At 39.4% G+C, this 21,300-nt stretch overlaps 2 protein-coding genes across 6 annotated transcripts in view; one reads left to right on the top strand and one right to left on the bottom strand.

The window, feature by feature from the left end:
• The window catches only part of WDR53 (WD repeat domain 53), a 61,174-nt gene extending 58,016 nt beyond the window's left edge, over positions 1 to 3,158 (bottom strand). Inside the window, exons 1-3 of one of the 5 annotated variants that reach the window (XM_021070145.2) lie at positions 3,027 to 3,158; positions 1,830 to 1,971; positions 1,447 to 1,522 (exon numbers count right to left, since the gene is read on the bottom strand). The gene's annotated coding sequence lies outside the window, so the exon portion shown is untranslated. The remainder of the gene's footprint in view (positions 1 to 1,446; positions 1,523 to 1,829; positions 1,972 to 3,026) is intronic. The other 4 variants (XM_021070143.2, XM_084990822.1, XM_021070144.2 and 1 more) reach the window with 4 other exon arrangements.
• A 258-nt stretch (positions 3,159 to 3,416) lies between these two features.
• On the top strand, positions 3,417 to 19,242 carry FBXO45 (F-box protein 45). The gene is made up of 3 exons (XM_021070155.2): positions 3,417 to 3,907; positions 10,232 to 10,588; positions 15,937 to 19,242. The coding sequence occupies exons 1-3, from the start codon at positions 3,593 to 3,595 to the stop codon at positions 16,120 to 16,122; spliced, it is 858 nt and encodes a 285-aa protein (XP_020925814.1). The 5' UTR covers positions 3,417 to 3,592; the 3' UTR covers positions 16,123 to 19,242.
• The last annotated feature ends 2,058 nt before the right edge of the window (positions 19,243 to 21,300 follow it).

Here is a 21,300-nt window from a genome sequence, read left to right as displayed (position 1 = left end):
TACATTCTTGAACTCCAGCGGAAGCACTCAATTAGTAAGCAGAAGAAACTAACAGAGAATGAAGCAAATAAGTTTTAAAGGAGAGGTTTGGAGAGGAAATGACTCAGAGGGAGATAAAGACAGGGAACTCTGGTGGTTTAATTTTTGCTGACAAATACTGAAATCGTGAATAATATTCTATTATAACAAAAAGTTTGCCAAATGTTCCAGATAAGTCAAGGAAAAAGAACACAGCCCAATTTAAAATCTGCCCTCTACAGCTTTCAGATTTTGTGTCCATATAGGTTTTGGATCCCTGTTGGGCTATTAGATTTTCACTAAGAATAAGGCAGGGTTTCTAGTACTTCAATTTCTCTATCACAGGACTGCCCACAGGGAACCTCCATAAATGTGGACTGGCAGACAAAAGTTTTAGCAGGTTTTCTTCCTTCTCTCTTTCCTTTCCAGAAAAGATTAACTCAATTTCAAAGATACATTTGGTTAAACTCCACTCAAAAGTCTGGAGTTCCCGTCGTGGCACAGTGGTTAACGAATCCGACTAGGAACCATGAGGTTGCGGGTTCGGTCCCTGCCCTTGCTCAGTGGGTTAACGATCCGGCGTTGCCGTGAGCTGTGGTGTAGGTTGCAGACGCGGCTCGGATCCCGCGTTGCTGTGGCTCTGGCGTAGGCCGGTGGCTACAGCTTCAATTAGACCCCTAGCCTGGGAACCTCCATATGCCGCGGGAGCGGCCCAAGAAATACCAACAACAACAACAAAAAAGACAAAAGACAAAAAAAAAAAGTGTGAGAAGGTGGGCAAGAAATGAATTTTGTACTTAAAGAGACTTTTATAGACAACACAACACAGCTCCTGTAAATTTTCCTATAATGGAAGCAGTAGTAACTCTGGATTGTCAGTCTCACAAGTTCAAGGTGAGCTTCTCCTTAACGTCTATGCACCAGAGTGAAAAAATAAAGTTCTAATCTCTACATCACACGGATAATATTCACTGATCACCTAGCTAGTCAGAAAAATAAAAACAGACACCTATTAGAAGGAATGTTAGGAAAGGGTTGGGAAAGCCCCAGAAACCCACATATTCACATGTACACAACGATGCTAGATTCTTTTAACAGACTGCACTTTTGAAGCGATTCTGAGCCACCACAGTCAGATTCTTAACCCACTGTGCCACAGTGGGAACTTCTTGAGGCTTTTGCCATTGATCAAGAATTCAACCAGAGTGCCCCAAATCACTTATATTTAGTCTACAACATTAAAATCAACTGTAATATTTGAAATACATTCAAAGACCACCATCAGAAAGTGTTAAACAATCAGACTGCTATGGTAGAAGACAGAGGGGAAAAAATAACTAAATATGGGTTAAATCAAAACAATCTTTCAGAAAGGAGTTGGCAAGCCACTGTTTCTTGTTTTTCTTTTATTGGGACTGGAAAGCCTACCTGGAAATAGCTAAGTGCCACTATCCCCACATTCAGGTATGTCAGATCAACAAGCTTCTCTTCTCATAGGTGATACCTAAAGAGTCAAGCATGGTAATTAATAATTCACCCCAATGTGAATTAGTTTAATTAGATAATAGATTCCTTCCTTCCAACACCTAATGAGATCATGGAGTGGGGGCGGGTGGGTGGGTGGGAAGTTGGGGTGCTTTAAGAACATTTGTAGGAAGAGTGGAGTGCAAAGATGAAAGCTCTAAACAGCCAGAGAGCAGAAGAAGGGTACAGACATGGGAGAGGGGTCATGGTCATTTAATAACTGAATCCTCTCTACTCCATCCTGTCCTACTTCCAAGCATCCACTTGTCTTTTTCAAGTGTCTGTACCTTTAAAGCTGTTCATTCCCTCTGTTCATTGTCCCCTTCTCAGAGGAACTGACTTTACTCATCTCTGAAGAAGTAAAAGAAACTTTGGTGCCTTTCCAGACAAAACTTGGACCGCCTTCTTTGGATGCCCGATAGTTGACAGCTGAAAAATGAATAAATAAAACTCCCTAGCCTGAGATTACACTACTATTTAAATAATATGAAAGACAGTCACTATCACAGTAATAAATATGTCAACTTTTCTTCACATGTTTGAGTTTTCCAAAGTTAGTCTTGATGTGAGGATGCTAGACAGCACCCGAAAAGACTGAAGGGCTGTGGCACTGGCCCTAGTAAGAATAAAAAGAATCTAGATTACTAAGCTTGGGGGGAAGCATCTGGGAGGAAGGAACTGGCAAGTAATAATCAAATACCACCTATCAGAGAGTGGAGATGATAGGTGCTACTGTTTTTATTGGAGAACAAGAAATGGATTACAAACAGCGGGGGAGTTGTTTTTTGGAAAGATTCCTTACTACATAAATGTAAGACAGTGTAACTGTCTACTAAGGGACTCTGTGAACCCTATTATTATAACAATTATCTCAGAGTTTTTTTTGAGAGTTTATTAGGAACTCCCCGGTAAAGGGCCCCAGTAGAGTGCATGATTATTATTTTCTCTTGTCAAGCATCCTTTAAAGGCTGTCAGAAAACGTTCTGGTCACTTAGGAAAACGTAGTATGACCAAACAATGCTGAAATACTTTCCCTCCCAAGAAGCCTTCTAGAATTACAGCCTCCATGTCATTCGCCCTATGGAATGTTTAATTAAAAACACACTGCCTTAATTCACCTACTAATCAGTGGGTTAGTAGGAAAGAATGGAAAAAGTCACATTTTATCCAAAAGAATGTAGCACTTAAACGGCACTTTAAGGTTATCCGAACATTGGCGGGGCGGGGGGAGGGGCGTTCAAAGGTGGCGACCTCATTTTCCGTATATACGCTAGGACACATGTTGTGATAATCACTGGTACTAATACCAAGAGAGAACAAGATAGCTTGACCAGGAAAACACGACCTCAGCTGCCAAAGGTAAAGAAGATCCAACTCAAACCTAAGGTGGCGGACCCATAGGGAATGGCTAATAAGGAGAGGGAAGTTTCGTGCGTTAGGTTGGCCAGTAAGGCAGGGACCCAACTGACTCGGGGGAACCTTACAGGAAAAGGGATCCAGGAAAGCCGACGCGACACCACTAGACCAAAATGATGAAAAGGCACTGGAACATAGCCTTGAACCCACCAGCGCCAGCCTCATACCTGAGCTTCCCGCTTCCCTCCTAGGCGCCTGATGATGACCTCACCGGTGGGCGCCCAATCCCATCCAGCGTCGGGCGGGGGGCGCCTCAGCCAAACAGTCACATCCGGGGCCGAGAGGAATCGCGCGCAAGCTGGGCGTGCGCCCTTGCTTCTTGCCCTCAACCCGCATGGCGGAGCCACCGGCGCGTCGCGGGGAGGCCGGGCGAGTCTGGCTGTTCCGGCGCCCGCGCTGAGCCGCTAGGGAGGGGCGGGGGACGCAAGTGCGGCCGGTGCGTCTGCCCTCAGTGAGGCGGGGCGCGCGGCGGACGCCCCTGGGCAGGGGCGGGAGTGGTGGAGGGGCCGGGCGGTAGGCTGTGAAAGGGGCGGTGAACGAGCTGCTCCGGTCTCAAGGCGAGGCTTGGCCTCCGGAGCAGGGACGGGGGTAAGCAGCGGCGGCGGCGGCGGCCCTCGGGCCAGCTGGTGAGGCGATGGCGGCGCCGGGCCCGGGAGCTGGGGCAGCCTCGGGCGGCGCTGGCTGTAGCGGCGGCGGCGGCGCGGGCGCAGGCTCGGGCTCCGGGGCCCCGGGGGCCGGGGGCCGGCTGCCCAGCCGGGTGCTGGAGTTGGTGTTCTCCTACCTGGAGCTGTCCGAGCTGCGGAGCTGCGCCCTGGTGTGCAAGCACTGGTACCGCTGCCTGCACGGCGATGAGAACAGCGAGGTGTGGCGGAGCCTGTGTGCCCGCAGCCTGGCAGAGGAGGCTCTGCGCACGGACATTCTCTGCAACCTGCCCAGCTACAAGGCCAAGGTGAGGGAGCCCCACGCCACGCCGCTGCCCCCAGTCCCGCTCCTCCGCGCCACTCTCAGAGCTTCTCAGCTAAGCTTCTGAGTCAAAAGCCTCGCTTCACCATCCCGCCTTTCCACCGCTCCAGTCAATATCTTACCTCACCTCCCCCTGCCATAAAGATCCTCTTCTCTTTGGATTGAAGTTCTGCTCCTTAACCCACCTCACTTCCGTGATACACTTTTTAAAGGACCAGATGGTTTCCCAGCCCTGCTTTCCGTCACTCATTCTACTTTCCACAGTCTTTCCCCTTAAAAACAGATCACCCCATTGTTGTAGCTTTCAATACTCTCATCCTATTTTTCTCTCTGCCCTTTATTAGATTACCTCAGCTGCCTTAACCTTGGCTTGGTTTCTGAGATCTTTGCTTTCACCTCACCTTTTCCAAGCTCTGACTTATAACCTTTTCTTTATTTTCGCCCGAGTATTCCAATTCCCTCCACTTTTTTACAGGCTTATAAATGAGTATGACCCACGGCATTCTGCTAACTTTCAAGATCAAGACTAATAGAACATCCTCCCATCAGCTGTACTTAACCGTCATAATACTGCCATGTCCTACTATTATTGGCTACTTCCTTGCCAACTTTTTTATAGTTCCACCTTGATAGAGTGTCTCTTAAGTTCTGTTTGTCATCTAACATACTGCTTCCATATATGCTGCCTTTTTTTCCCTGCCAGATTCTTGTTTGTTGTCTTGCCTTCATTTGCAAATAAACATGTCAGATAGCAGACCATGGTAGCACTGAGAGGATTCTTCAAGCAATATGAACGAAAGGCCTTAAACTTGGGTTCAGTTGAATGGAAACAGCTGTACAGAGTAATAGTCACCAAAAGCATATGTGAGAGAGGATAAAGTCTAGAATGTGGTAAACATAAAAATAACATTAACAACTAAGAAGGGATGACATCCCCTTTTAATGCTAGACTGCCAGCGGGGCCAGAGTAAGGAGTAAATTGTTTTTTTCCATGTCAGATGGATGTAAAATTTATTCTTCTGTAATAAAACAGGATTTAGCTTAATAAGAAATATTTCTGTTAAATATGTCACCTGTCAGTTGCTTTTCTAGTAAGTGAAGTAACATGTTTATTTATGAGGACAGTATTTATACGTGATAGATGCTCAGTGGATACTGGTTATAATTCGTATGGTAGAGTGCAGAAGATTACAGTTCTGTCCTACTGTACTCGATTAACATGTGGGTTTCGTAAGTTTTATTTAACTTTTATTTTTCCATAAAGTTTATTGTTTTATTTTAAATTATTTGCAGTAGATATGGTCACATGATTCAAGATTCATATAATGAGTTGTAATAGATGATGTGTTCATGCGAGTCAACCAAAAGAAGCAAGGCGATGTAAAGCAAAATATTTTCCTTTTGTCCTTCTACCCCCACCACTCAGGTTGAAGGCAACCTATGCTACCTATTTCTTTTGTATCCTTTCAGAGATATTTTAGGTTTCTTAAGTTTTTCATACTTTGTATGCCTTTGTACTACCTGCACTCTAGGTTTTATAGACTTGTACTTATCACATGTACATTCAGATGTTGCAGGACATCTCCTGAGTATCTTGAAGATAAAAGATTAATTCAGAAGGAGTCAGATAGCCTAGTAGGGAGGTATTCAGTCTAGTAGAGGAGAAAAAAATATATAGAAATGACTAGTGGTTATTAGTTAGAAATGGTAGAAGTTGTTTCTGTTAGATATGTATATATATGTACACACAGTACAAGTTTAGTGAAAGAGATTTACAAGTTGATGGAGAATTGTAGAATGTTTGAAATTGAGATTGTATTTGAGCTGAATTTTTAAGATGGGGAGAATGTGAATATTTTACTAGGAGGAAATACCTTGAACAAAAGCAGGACAGTGGAAAGCTGAGGGTTTGTATAGCGTATATTTTTATTTTAAAAAGTTTGAATGCTGGAGTTCCCGTTGTGGCTCAGTGGAAACGAACCTGACCAGTATCCATGAGGATGCCAGTCTGATCTGTGGCCTCTCTCAATAGGTTAAAGATTTGGTGTTGTGGTGAGCTGCAGTGTGGGTCGCAGATGAGGCTGTTGGCTGTGGCTCTGGTGTAGGCTGGCGGCTGCAGCTCCCATTCAACCCCTAGCCTCAGTGCGGCCCTAAAAAGCAAAAAACAAACGACAGACAAAAATCTGTATGAATGCTAAGCACTGTGCTCAGTATTGCAGATGCAGTGGTAAATAAAAACAGATACAAATTCTTATGCATGCCTTTCCTATGGAGCTTACAGTCTAGTTGCGGGAGGGGAGTGGGTGTTAATCAAATTGTCACACAGTTGTAAAACTGCATTTGTGGTAAGTACTATGAAGGATAGATACACGGTGCTCTGAATGTCAATGCTCTGAATGTCAATAACGGAGAAATTTGACCTAAGTAGGGAGGCCAGGGAAGGCTTTCTCTGAGGAAATAATGCATGACCTAAGACCTGAAGGATAAGGATAAATAGGCCAGAGATAGAGAGAAGAGCCTTCCAGGAGGGAACCTGATGAGGATCAGGGACAGAAAATAATCAATGTGGCTGGTGAGGCAAGTTTGAGATAAAGTGGAAGAAGTGGTCTGGGGCCAAATAAAAGGAAGCCATTTTAAATTGTAAGCAAGAGTGGGTTAAGAGTGTGAGGATCAGTAATACTATATTTATCCTTTTTTTTTTTTTTTTAAGATTTTTTTGGTTTATTTATTTATTTATTGCTATTTCTTGGGCCGCTCCCGTGGCATATGGAGGTTCCCAGGCTAGGGGTCTAATAGGAGCTGTAGCCGCCGGCCTACGCCAGAGCCACAGCCACGCGGGATCCGAGCCGTCTGCAACCTACACCACAGCTCACGGCAACGCCGGATCCTTAACCCACTGAGCAAGGGCAGGGACCGAACCTGCAACCTCATGGTTCCTAGTCGGATTCGTTAACCACTGCGCCACGACGGGAACTCCTATATTTATCCTTTTTTAAGAGGTTATTCTAACTTCTGAAAGGAGAATGAGTTGGAAGGGGACCTTAGAAATATGAGTAGTAGTAAGTATGCAGTAAAAGAGATGAGAAATTTAGGAGAGATTTAGGAAATAAAATCTATAGGACTTGGCAGTAGATTTGAAATAGGGGTGAGGAAGAGGGAGGTGCTAAGGATGACTCCTAGGTATCTGGCTTACATAATGTAGGGATTAACTGGGTTAGATTTTGGAGAAGTAACAATGAGTTCAGTTTTCATAGCAAAGAACTTACAGTGTTTTTGAGCCATCCAAGAGATTTTAGATAGGCATCTGGGGCAGTTTGGAGCTTAAAGGAGAGGCTAAAGACATGAAATAATTTAGTTAGACTGAATTGAAGTGGTGGGAAATATGATTATAAAGGTAAGCAGAAACTGGATATATCATGGAGGTCCTTGACATGCAGCCTTCAGTCTATAGTTTGGGCTTTGTTTTAGAGTTGGTAACCACAGAAATTTGAACAGAAGAGACAAAATAAGAGCTGTGATTTAGAAAAACCAGTCCATAAGATGAATTCAAGAAGGCAGGGGTTGGTGCCTATACCAGAGGTATTTAAGACCTGAACAGTTATGTAGAGCAGAGAAGGAGGTGGCTGGCAGAGGAGTTGCTAGAAAACAAGCCCCCAAAGGTGGACAGCTGGCTGGGTGAATGGGATGAAGAGGAAGGAAGAGTCGAAGAGTCACAAATAGGATTTCCAGGGAGCCTGGGTAACTGAGAAAAGGGTGAGAACAGGCTTGGGATGGCATAAAACTGGAATGTATTTGAAGTTGTCAGTCTAATTAGGATTTTGCCTTCTTTTTAAAAGTTCATCTTTTACATATTAGCAAGTAACATCAGTTTTTCCAGTCATACTTGGCATCTAACTATAATTCTCTAAATTTCAGACTTAGATCCTAAGCTAGATCTTACAGCTGTTTGTTATAATGCAAAAATCCAGGTTATGCCAGAGTCTGTGCCTTGAGAACTATAGGGAACTATAGGTTATTTTTATTTATTTGTGTATTTATTTTTCCACGTGTGATTTTTTTTCTGTATCCAGTTCTAAAAAATAAGCACACTTAGTAGTTCCCACTGTGGCTCAGCAGCAATGAACCTGAGTAGTATCCATGAGGATGTGGGTTTGATCCCTGGCCTTGCTCGGTGAGTTCAGGATCCGGTGGTGAGCTGTGGTATAGGTCAAAGACTTGGCTAGGATCTGGCATTGCTGCACTGGTGGTATATGTAGGCTGGCAGCTGCAGCTTGGATTCAACACCTAGCCTGTGGCCCTAAAAAGCAAAAAAAAAAAAAGACAATCACAATACCATTATTACATCTTACGTGTAAATAAATAATTCATTAATATAAAAATGCAATGTTCAAATTTCCCATTGTCTTATAAATGTCAAATGTTATATCTTTAGTTTTCAGTTTATTTAAGCAAGACCTTTGTCAAGATTCCCATGACAAACAGTTGACATGTCTCTTAAGGCTTTTGTGTATATATGTGTGTGTCTTTTTGGGGCCACACCTGTGGCATATGGAAGTTCCCAGGTTAGGGATCGAATTGGAACTGCAGCTGCCAATCTACACCACAGCCACAGCAACTCAGGACCCTAGCTGCATCTGAGACCTACACCATAGCTTTATCCTTTAACCCACTGAGTGAGGCCAGGGATCGATCCTGCGTCCTCAAGGATACTAATCAGGTTCATTCCCATTGAGCTACAATGGGAACTCCTCTTAAGGCTCTTTAGTTTACAGACACACCCTCCATTTCTCCCTCCTCCCACTGCTGTAGCTTATTTGTTGAAAAAAAAAACAAAAACAAAAACAAATTATTTATCCTTATAGAAGTCCCCTCAGTGTGGATATCGCTGATTTCATTCCCATGGTGTTACTTAACATGCTGTCCTTTGTATTGCCTGTAGATAATTGATCAAGTTAGGTTAGATTAGATTTTTTTTTTTTTGAGATATTTTTACTAGAATCAAGTGGTTGGGATGTGTACGGCACTTTTAGGTGCTTAGAAGTGTGTTATAATAACAGGGAAAAATTTAGGTATACTTCAGTTTTACATCCCCCTTATGAAAATATGGGCTACCTGAATCAAGGAGGGTTTTTGTTTTAATCTCTGTTCTGGGATGCAACAATTAAACAGTAAAGTACTGGCTAATGGTAAATGAACATTGGATATGGGGACTGAATACTTGTGTTTGGGGCTCTTGCGCTAACTATCTGTTGACTTTTACATCTAAGTCCTCATTCCCAAGTTAAACTAGATGAATTTTAAGGTCTTTCCTGGTGCTGAAATTCTGTGATTTTGGAGTTGATTTTTTTAGTTGGTTAACTAAAGCAGTAGGTCCCAGCCTTCAGCTGCTTTGGGGTAGTTGGAATAAAGAAGCGATTTTCTAAAAAACTCTCAAACCCAAAGCTTTGAAATATTAAAACATGAGAGATTGTTATTATTTGTACAGAGTAGCGATTTTCATACTATCTATTTTGGAAGCTTAAAAAGCTGGTGATTACTGAAGGTCAACTAACCTGTTCTGTGAGTGGTAGCGGAGTTGTTAATGACTATCTCTTTATAAATTTTAGTGTTTGAATTTAGATGCTATCTTTGGGGGTTATTTGATTTGGTAAAATGAGAGTGGTGATGTCTCAGTATGTGAGTAATACCTAGCAAAGAGGTTGAGGGTCTAAGATAATGTGTGGTTATTAAAATTTTTCATAAAATCTAGAGCTGATATGACTAAGTTCTCTATTCTACTTAAAATATAATTCTCTTTGGTAACAGCACTGCCAACATGAAAACTGTGCATCTTAACTTTTTTATGTAAAAGTATCAAATATAAACAAGTAGAGAAAATAATCTCCCTATACTCACCACTAAGCTTTACCAATGATTAATTTATGTGCAGTCTAGTTTCATGTTTACCCACCCACTCTTTCAAAGCAATTTCCAGATATCATTATGTCACCCATAAACATTTCAGTATTATCTCTAAAATATGAGGATTCTTGTATATATCTTTTGATGTTTTAAGAAGTCTATTTGAAGAAATTATACTGCAGTTTAGAATCTTGGTCAATAATGAAACAGTTGGCAGTTTTATTTTTAATGTTTTATAGTTTATTATGTTAGTATCCCATCCTGAAACTTGAGTCATTTTTGGAAATACTAATAGTATTCCTTAAAATATATAACTTGTTTAAAAACATGTAGCCTCAACTTTGGGTACTGTTTAATATTTAAGAAAAGTCAAATTTCTGTTCCTTTGGTCTGTATTTTATCTTTTCAGATACGTGCTTTCCAACATGCCTTCAGCACTAATGACTGCTCCAGGAATGTCTACATTAAGAAGAATGGCTTTACCTTACATCGAAACCCCATTGCTCAGAGCACTGATGGTGCAAGGACCAAGATTGGTTTCAGTGAGGGCCGCCATGCATGGGAAGTGTGGTGGGAGGGTCCTTTGGGCACTGTGGCAGTGATTGGAATTGCCACAAAACGGGCCCCTATGCAGTGCCAAGGTTATGTGGCATTGCTGGGCAGCGATGACCAAAGCTGGGGTTGGAATCTGGTGGACAATAATCTACTACATAATGGAGAAGTCAATGGCAGTTTTCCACAATGCAACAATGCACCAAAATATCAGGTGAGAAACTGGGTGTTTTCTGGGAAGTGAGCCTTTGTTAATCATGCCTTAATTTGTTTTAAATTTACAAAATTTTATATAACAAGATTGTCATTTTGGTAAGTTTTCAATAAATAGTGTAACTGGCCTTTTTTGACTACTCTGATGATAATCTTTTAGTATCTAAATATTTCTTTCCTAAAACATTCAATCTGAAGAGTTCATCTTTAAATCAAGTTGGCAAACTTTTTCTGTACAGGGCAAAATAGTAAATATTTTAGGCTTTGTGGTCCATACTGTCTCTCACAACTATTTAACTGTGTTGTTATAGCACAAAAGCAGCCATAAATTTTATTTATAGACTGCAAGGCAGATTTGGCCTAGGGGCCATAGTTTGCCAAGTTTGTACTATGGATTATCATCTTATATCATGGCATATCCAAATCTACTTTTTCTAGATACTTTACCCACACAAATGCACCTGTGTATGTACATTTTTACCCTCCGCTACTTATTAATCTTCGGATTGGATTCAAAACCTCTGGAGGTGTCAACAGTTTCTGTAAAAATAGGCAGGTTCAGGCAGACTACTGCCTTTTTAAAATTCTTTTATCTAGTCTTAAGCCATACTCCTTTGATTCTAGGGTTGAAATTATAGTTTCTATTTGTAAAAGCTGTATGATTACCATAGATTCAGCAGATTCTAAAACAATAATCTGATAAATTGAAAATTTTAAGGAATTATAGATTGCATATTTCAGGGGAACATATGGCTTAAAAGCTCTAGCCTAAGTAATGACCTCAAGTCAAGTATAATAAAGTAGAAGAACTAAAAATATATCTCATTTCCTGAGGTATAAAAGCATGGAAGGATTTTCTGTCATAGAATCCCTTCCTTATGGTCCTTATTGGCTGTGCAAATACCCTAAGGAGAAGGGGTAAAGTCCTGTGACCGTTCTTGTGATTTGGTAGTGAAGATCCTTTATTCTTTTTTTTTTTCCAGAAAACATACTCTGTATGATTTCAGTCCTTTCAAATTTATTGAGATGTGTTTTATTCCCAGCATGTAGTTTGTCTTCATCAGTGTCCCATGTGTGCTTGAATGTATATTTTGTTGTTGGATGTAATAATCTATAAAGAACAATTAGGTCAAATTGGTTGATAGTGTTCAAATTTTTCTGTATTTTCTTTCTACCTGTTCTGTCATTTACTAAGGAGTATTGAAATCTCCAACTATAATTTCTAATTTGTCTATCTCTTCTTTCAGGTCTGTCAATTTTGACAGTTTTGGAACTCTGTTTTTGGGTGCATATCCATTTGTAATTATTGTATCTACCTACCTGGTTAACCCTTTTGTCATTATGAAATGACCTTCTTTGACTCTAGAATTATTCCTTGTCTTTACATCTCTTTTTGTCTGATAGCACTACAGCCAATCCAACGTTCTTATGCTTACCATTGCAAAGTACCTCTTTTTCCTCATCCTTTTACTTTTATTCTCTTTGTATTTTAAATGGGTCTCTCAGACAGCAAGTAGGTGGATCTTGCTTTTTATCTAATCCAGTCTCAAGATCTCTGCCTTTTGATTCGAGCGTTTAGTCAGTTTATATTTAATGAAATTGTCAGACTGCTTAATATTATTGTTGCCTCTGTGCCTCTAAAGCTGTGTTCTTTTTTCTCTGTTTTTTGGATTCATTCAATTCTTTAGCTCTATCTTCACATTCATAGATTTTTTTCCTTCTTGTCATTTCAACTCTACTATTGAGCCAGGCTAGTGAATCTTAGTTTTTGTGCCCCTCAACTCTAAAATTTTCATTTGATTGTTTTTTTATAGTTTGCATTTCTCTATTGAAATGTCTGTTCATTTATTAATATTGTATTTTTCCTTAATTCTTTGGCTACATTTCATAATAAATGCTTTGAAGTCTGCCAAATCCCACACCTAGGGCCCACTGAAGTCAGTTTCTACTGACTGCTCTTTTCCCCATGAGGATGAGTTGTGCTTTGCTGTTTATTTTCATCTCCAGTCATTTTTTAATTGAAAACTGGATATGGTAAGTAATATATAGTAGTAACTCTGGAATGTTTTGTTCCTTTAGAAACTGCTTTGTTTTTCTGAAAAGTGTAGGTTTTCTTGTTCTGGTAGGCAGTTAACTTGCCTGCACTGAAACTATAAACTTAGTTTCTTTCATAGTATGCAGCAACTAATGTCCTTGTTCAGTTTTATTTTGTTTTGTTTTTTTGGCTTCTAGCTGCTAATTTTTCTGCCTGGTTCCTTGGGGGTTTCCCCTATGTTTGTGTAATTCAGTGGTCACACAAAGATTTGGGCAGAGTTTATTCTCAGATTTTGGGGCTGATCCTCTTTGTGGTTTTGTTGCTTCTGTAGTTCCTCTAAGTTTCCCATTGTTCTGCTGTGTACAGATTTTGTCTTGTGACACCTAAAGCTGTAAGAATTTGCCTTTCTGCTCCCTGTGCTTTGTTTATACTGTATGCTCAGTCAAAGCTAAAGCAAACTTGCAAATTTCACCTGGAGTGGTTTTGTTTCCTTAGTTTCATCTTCTGTAAAATAGGGATAACTCCTAGGGTTGATGTGAAAATTAAATGAGGTAATATAAATCACTCAACAAATTCTCATCAAAATATTAGTTTTTTATATCTCATTTTTGTTGTTCATGTTTTGTTTATAACTGTAGTGATTTGATGATTTGGAGGTTCTCAGGCCAATAAAATGGGGTTAATTGTGAGTTGGGCAACGGGAGGAAAAAAATAGATGTTGGTAGTTATTTGTGATATGAATAACAGTGAAGGAAATGGGGGAGTATTAAATTGTGATTTTTAACTGCAAATACTAGGACTTTCTGCCTCCAAATATACAGATGCAACAACTTTTTTTTTTTTTTTTTTCTTTTTTTAGGGTCACATCCCCAGCATATGGAAGTTCCCAGGCTAGGGTTTGAATCGGAGCTGCAGCTGCCAGCCACAGCAATGCTGGATCTGAGCCACATCTGTGACCTACGCCGCAGCTCTCGGCAATGCCGGATCTGAGCAAGGCCAGGGATTGAATCCTCATCCTCACAGATACTATATCAGGTTCTTAATCCATTGAGCCACAATGGGAACTCCAAAGCATCCTATTTCTTTACTTCCTTTTCCAAATGGGGAAAGAACTGGATAATTGTCCTTCTAGTTTAGTTTAATGGTCAGTGCTGCTTATTTTATAACAGGTCTTTCAGAGTAGTAGACCACACTAGGCTGTTGAATAAGAATAGCTTTGTTAATTTTAAAGGCTATGTAAGTGTTTTATTACAGTTAATTTATTTTTATTTATTTATTTTTTTGCTTTTTAAGGCCGCATCTGCAGCATATGGAAGTTCCCAGGCTAGAGGTCTAATCGGAGCTGCAGTTGAGGGGCTACACTACAGCCACAGCCACAGCAACGTGGGTCCAAGCCATGTCTGTGACCTATACCACAGCTCACGGCAATGCCAGATTCTTTTTTTTTTTTTTTTTGTCTTTTGTCTTTTTTGTTGTTGTTTTGTTGTTGTTGTTGCTATTTCTTGGGCCGCTCCCGCGGCATATGGAGGTTCCCAGGCTAGAGGTTGAATCGGAGCTGTAGCCACCGGCCTACGCCAGAGCCACAGCAACTCGGGATCCGAGCCGCGTCTGCAACCTACATCACAGCTCACGGCAACGCCGGATCGTTAACCCACTGAGCAAGGGCAGGGACCGAACCCGCCACCTCATGGTTCCTAGTCAGATTCGTTAACCACTGCGCCACGACGGGAACTCCTTTTTTTGTGTGTGTGTGTTTTGTCTTTTTTGTTGTTGTTGTTGTTGTTGTTGTTGTTGTTGTTGTCAGATTCTTAACCCACTGAGCGAGACCAGGGATTGAACCCTCAACCTCATGGATACTAGTTGGATTTCGTTTCCGCTGCGCCATGATGGGACCTCCCCACAGTTAATTTTTTTATTGTGGTAAAATATACACAACAGTATTTATTATTTTAACTGTTTGTAAGTGAATAATTTAGTGGCATTAAATATATTCACAATGTTGTGCAACCATCACCCAAAACTTTGTTGTATATACACCCTAAACTTTTCCATTATCCCCAGCATAAACTCTGTGCTCACTGAACAATAATTCCACATTTCTCCCTCCCCCTCAGTTTCTGGTAACATCTGTCAGTTTTCTGTCTATATGAATTTGAATATTCCAGGTGCTTGATATAAGTGGAATCATATGATATTTGTATTTTTGTGTCTAGCTTATTTCTCTTAGCATAATTTTTTCAAAGTCCTTTCATGTTGTAGCACATATTAAAATTTCATTTCTTTTCAAGGTTGAATAACATTCTATTGTATGCATGTACTGTAGTAATTTGAGAAAACCTAGATAGCTTTTATTGGTAAAATAGACCAAATTTTAGAGTTTAGTGATAAGCTTCTTAAGAAAAAGCCTTTAAAATGAGTAAATAAAGGGAGTTCCCTAGTAGCCTACCTATTAAGGATCCAGTGTTGTCACTGATGTGGCTTGGGCTTGATTCCTGGCCCAGGAACTTCCACATGTCACAGACACAGCCCCCAAAAAAGAGTAAATAAAATCTGGGGACTGTTAAGGAGGAATATTTAAATTTTCCAGTATTAAATATAGATCCCAGAGTTCCCACTGTAGTGCAGTGGGTTAAGAATCTGACTGCAGTGTCTCAGGTCACTGCTAAGGTGCAGGTTGGCTCCCTGGCCCTGTGCAGTGGATTAAAGGATCCGGTGTTGCCACAGTGGTGGCATAGGTCACCGCTGTGTCTTGGATCCAACCCCTGGCCTGGAACTTTCCATATGCCACAAGTACAACCATAAAAAAATATTTAGATAGATAGGTAGATCCATCCCACATAAGTCTTAAGTTAAAAAAAAAATCAACACAGGGATTTGTGATGAAATTAATGTATATTCTTTTTCTAAATGTTTCTCCTGGTGGAAAAACTTTTATTTTTTCCTAGACAACTTTTGAGATATATATATATATCTTTTTTTTTTTTAAGGGCCACACCTGTGGCATATGGAGGTTTCCAGGCTAGGGATCCACTCGGAGCTGTAGCTGCCAATGCAAAAGCCACAGCAATGCAGGGTCCAAGCTGTGTCTGCAACCTACATCACAGCTCACAACAGTACCAGATCCTTAACCCACTGAGCAAGGCCAGGGATCAAACCTGCATCCTCATGGGTGCTAGTCAGATTCATTAACCGTTGAACCATGACAGGAACTCCGAGATATATATATTCTTCATAATATCTTCAACTTGTTTATTTCTTCTCACTATGCCTTTAATGGGTTTTCTTCTAACCTTCTTTTGATGTCTTTTTCACAGATAGGAGAAAGAATTCGAGTCATCTTGGACATGGAAGATAAGACTTTAGCTTTTGAACGTGGATATGAGTTCCTGGGAGTTGCCTTTAGAGGACTTCCAAAGGTCTGCTTATATCCAGCAGTTTCTGCTGTATATGGCAACACAGAAGTGACTTTGGTTTACCTTGGAAAACCTTTGGATGGATGACAGTGGCTTTCTTGGGATGAAAGACAGAGTGGAGGAGTTATCTGCTTGTGGAAAGTAGAATCATTAAGTGACAGTGTCATACATGCATGCCCAAGAAACATCCTGAAAAACACATGATATTGTTAACTGGAGAAGCAACTCTACAGCAGAAATTATCTTAGTGTTTCCCCTTTCTACTGGGCCAGAAAAATCCTCAGGGTTGCAGTTGGTTGAGTGGGCAGTTGACATATGCATGTTGCAACAGATTTTGTCTCTAAGTTAGCGATGTATTTCCAGCTTTTAAGGTGAGATCTTAGAGATGGTATAAAAGGGATAAGCTAAGGAAATAGTGAGAGTTTTAAGTAGTATGTTTGTGAAGGAAGACTGATCCTGTTTTACAACTGCCTGTTTTTTCTCCAGACCCTTTTTTCCAGCCAGCTTGACTATTAGAAAAGTATGAAACTGGTTGGATTTTATTTAATATTTTTAATATATTGAGAAGCATGGTCTCCCTGGACTGCACTTCTCTAACAGTGAGATATAAAATTGTGCAGCTATTTTAAAAGTTGTATATACAATATGTGTGTAAAAAAAAAACAACTGTAAAAAACAAAACAAAACAGGGCAAAGGAATTGCTTTGTTCTAGGTCAATTTCTTAACAACCACTACATGGTACAAAACTAGAATAACATTTAGGGACAGTTCGGTAACTACAAGGAAGAGCATTTTAAGAGGAGATGTGTTGTATTGGCTCATTTTGTATTGTATTTGGCTTACAGTTTCCATGGCTATTTTATAGTCTGGTTTATTTTTTTAACCATCAAAATTATTGTAAAGATCCCTCAATCACCTGGATAAGATTGAGGGAAGACAAACCTATTTCTAATCAAACATATGTCAGAAGTAATAATAATAATAATAATAACAATGTGCATCTTATAGTATTTGGTTTTATTTTTTGACCTTCTGAGAAAGTGTCTCATAAGAACACAGAACATTGCCATTTGTTCTTATAGGCCTCAAACATGAAAGTTGTTAGCCACAGACTTTAAGAAAAAAAATTAATCAATGGTCCTTTTATTTTATAACTTTATAATGCTGTAGGTATTATAAATTTTTAATTTCATATTGTTTACATCATGCAACAATCTAAGCCTCAAACTCTTCATTGGGGTTATCAAGAAAATGTTTACTCACCCACCTGAAATAATGCTAGCCTGAACCCAGCTTAAGAATGTTCTTAATCTCATTATAGATAATTGCCCCCATGGGACTTGAAATAAAACACCTTATGCTGGAAACTTCAGGTTGGCAATATTTTGAAGGTTTCATTGCAGAAGAGTTTAACATTAATTCCTATTCAGAATTTTTGACTAACAAATCTTATTTCACTAATATACTTTCAAATTAATAATTCAACATACATGGGCTGAGATGTTCTTTTGTTAAAAAAGAAACATCTTTCTGTATGAAAGTATAAATTGTATGGTTTCAGATACATCTATGTGATAAGAATTGAGTAAGGCAAGTGGAATCTTTGTACTTTTTAGGTTTTGCTGTATGCATATTTTGTTTTGAATCTAATAAAATTAGGGACAGCAAGCAGCTGGCTGGGATTCTTGGGTTGCTCCCTGAGAATTAATATTATCAGTACTCGTATGAAGCAAAGGATTTAAGTCATGAACAAAAATTTCTGTTTACAAGTGTTTGTTGTTATTTGTTGCGTTGCTTAAAGGTAAAGTCAAAGATCCTTTCTGATGTCTACATCAAGAGGAACCCTCCTAGAAACCGTATTTAATACTACAGAGTGAAATTATATGTTAAATGTGTTAGAGAATATATCTGCTACAGAAGTTGATTGATTTTTCTCGGTGTAGAACAACTCAATTTGGTGACGATTGAAATTAAAGAGATCTGGTTCAGGGTAAAGATTGAAACAAAAGTTTAAGGTCTTTTAAGTACTTGGGTTTTTTTTTTTTTTTTTCTTCAGATTATGATATGGCCAATTTCAAGAGCTTTTGCTGAGGGTTTTGCTTATATCCTCTGTTTGTCTTATTGGTAAACATTCCTTTGTAACACAGTTTTAAAGGTGCTGAATGGAAAACAGAAACACATGGTTATTGCATATTGAACCTGAAATCAAATAATTGCCTAAATATTTAACAACAAGCCATTCTTAAAGATTTAAGTTCTTTAACATCTCATTTGCAAATTTTATAAAATGGAGGCTCATATTTATCATGAGCATCAGGGGAATGAAGAGCCTTCATTTATAACCTGGTAAATTAGTTTGTTACTGGAGATCAGTAGCAGCTGCAAGGAATACTAAGACAAACTGTTACAGTGTTTGAGGAAATGGAATCTCTTTTTCATTGCTGCTGAAAGGGCACTTAGGTAGAAGACAGTTGCATCTGAAGACTGAATATAAATCTAAACCAGTGATTCTCAACCTTAGCTGTACTTTGGAGTTATATGTGTTTTGAAAGATATTGATGCTTGGATTCCATACCCTAAGATTTTGATGTTGGTCTGGGATATGACATGACCATAAGGATTTTCTAAAACGTTTTAGGTGATTTCAGTATGCTGCCAAGGTTGAGAACCATTGATCTAAAGTCACCTTAAGTTTTCCCATCTGCAAAAAGAAAAAAAAAAAAAAAATCCTTGCTCCCTCCCTTCACTACCTCATAAGGATATTGAGGGTAAAGAAGAAAATAATGGGAAAGTGCTTGTGTTATGGGCAAAAAGTGCTATTGAAAGGCAAAGTTGTATTTGCTGCTTTTCAACTGAAACTATGATCAGGAAGAAATGTGTAATTGAATTTGCTTTGTTGACTTGGGAAACCAGGAGCACTCTTTTTGGTTCTTTGGTGAAGCATGCAGATGGGTAAGAAAACATTATTATTACTCTTATTCATGCTATGGTCTTCTGTCATACTTGAGGTAGGCTGGTTTAATTATCTGGTTTTACATAGGAAAGAAGAAATATTAAGGTTTAAAGTCTGTAATGGTCAATGGCTCACAATTCATTAAAACTTTTCATACAAAGAATTCTGTGGTTAATATATATCATTTCTTAAATGCTGTTATGTTTTTATTGTCTGACTTTTGAATATTAAACCATTTATTTCGTCTCCATCATTCTTATTCCTATACATTTGGATATAGATTTGATAAGGTATCTAAAGCAAATATGTATTGGTCAGTTGAATACTTAGAGTCATCCTTCTGTAACTAGGCATCTTGTGCCTTTTAGATGCGATTTGACCTCAGAAAGAGAGTTTTGAAAATAATAGAACCCTAGCCCATACAGTAGTTGTTATAAATAATTTTTTTGGAGTTTTCATCATGGCTCAGCGGTTAACGAGCCCATCTGGCATCCATGAGGATGTGTGTTTGATCCCTGGCCTCTCTGAGTGGATTAAGGATCCCAGGTTGCCATGAGCTGTGGTGCAGCTCGCAGATGTGGCTCGGATTCCATGTTGCTGTGGATGTGGTGAAGGCCAGCAGCTATAGCTCTAATTCGACCCTTATCCTGGGAACCTCCATATGCTGCAGGTGCGACCTTAAAAGACAAAAAAAAAGACAACAACAACAAAAATTAACTTTTTTTTCTTTTGGCTGCACCTATGTCATGTGGAAATTCCCAGGCCAGGGATTGAACCTGTGCCACAGCAGTGACTTGAGCCACAGCAGTGACAACGCCGGGTCCTTAGCCCACTGAGCCACCAGGGAATTCCCAAAACTTGAGTTTTAAAGATTAATATTGAGATTACTTTGTAGAAATTAAGAGGACCATAATCAGTACTACTCTGAAGCCTTCCTGGAAGAAACAATTCATACCCAACTCAAATACTATCCTCATAAAGCAGTCCGCAATTCCTCTAGCTGAATGTAATCTCTTCTTCCTTGAAATTTCCTTGTCTATATATCTATACTTAACTCATGCTGTATTACTTTATTTATACTTTATGTATTTATATTTTGTGTAAATTTACTTTTATTATTTTTAATGTCTTATCTCCCTTAAACATCTTAAGAAAGGATCTCTGATGAACTCATCTTTATGCTCACATCATCAAACCCAGTGGACAGGTTCTCACATGTTTGCTATAGCAAGAAAACTCCGAAGTTACAGACTATAGTAACAAAAGCTAGATGAGAAAAATTGTCTTTTTTTTTGTCTTTTTAGGACCGTACCTGTGGCATATGGAAGTTTCCAGGCTAGGGGTCACATCGGAGCTGTAGCTGCCAGCCTACACCGAGCCACGTTCTAAGACCTGTACCACAGCTAAAGGCAATGCAGTATATTTAACCCACTGGGTGAGGCCAAGGATTGAACCTGCGTCCTCATGGATACTAGTTGGATTCATTACCACTGAGCCACAATGGGAACTCCAAAAGATTTTTTTGTATCCTGTCCAAGGGAAGCAAATCTGAGGCGAGTAAGGAAGAAATAATGACTGTGAATGCATTTTAGCCATTCATAAGTATTGAATAACTGTTATTCATAAATATTGGTAGACTCTGATATTTTGTTCTTGGTGTAGATTTCTTATTTGTTGAAAATTAAAATTAGAATTGTGTATATTAATTTTAGAACTTCTTTTTTACTTTAGTTTCTTTTTTAAAAAGTTTTATTGAAGTGTAGTTAGTTTACAAGGTTGTGATAATTTCTGCTATACAACAAAGTGAAAGAGTCATACACATACCCATTCTCTCTCGGATTCTTTTCCCACATAGATTATGGTAGAGTTCTCTGTGCTATACAGCAGGTCCCTGTTGGCCAGTCATTCCATATACCTCAGTGTGCATATGCCAGTCCCAAACCCCCAGTCCATCCCTACCACCCCATCCCTCACCTGAACCATAAGGTACCCACACTTTGATAATCATGAGTTTATTGGTTTGTGAGTCTGTTTCTGTTCTACAAATAAGTTCATTTGTGTCCTTTTTTAAAGATTCCACGTGTAGGTGATATATGATGTTTGTCTGTCACTGACTAACTTCACTTAAGTATGATAGTTTCTAGGCCGGTCCATCCGCATTGTGCAAAAGGCATTATTTCATTTCTTTTCTATAATAGTATTTCATTGTCTGTATGTACCACATCTTCTTTATCCATTCCCTATTGATGGACGTTTAGATTGCTTCCACATCTTGGCTATAGTAAATAGTTCTTCAGGGAACATTGGGGTG

Source organism: Sus scrofa, chromosome 13 (genome assembly GCF_054392235.1).
Source record: "Sus scrofa isolate SSC_HxYL_T2T_F1_AM1 chromosome 13, Sscrofa_HxYL_maternal_Yorkshire_Landrace_v2.0, whole genome shotgun sequence".
NCBI lineage: Eukaryota > Metazoa > Chordata > Mammalia > Artiodactyla > Suidae > Sus > Sus scrofa.
This window is presented reverse-complemented; position numbering and strand designations above follow the sequence as displayed.

Bases quoted from the DNA above. Each gene is read 5' to 3' on its own strand.
- FBXO45 (XM_021070155.2), top strand. From the start codon at position 3,593: ATGGCGGCGCCGGGCCCGGGAGCTGGGGCAGCCTCGGGCGGCGCTGGC. The intron at 3,908-10,231 runs GTGAGGGAGCCC...TTATCTTTTCAG, and splicing joins TGCCCAGCTACAAGGCCAAG to ATACGTGCTTTCCAACATGC. The intron at 10,589-15,936 runs GTGAGAAACTGG...TCTTTTTCACAG, and splicing joins ACAATGCACCAAAATATCAG to ATAGGAGAAAGAATTCGAGT.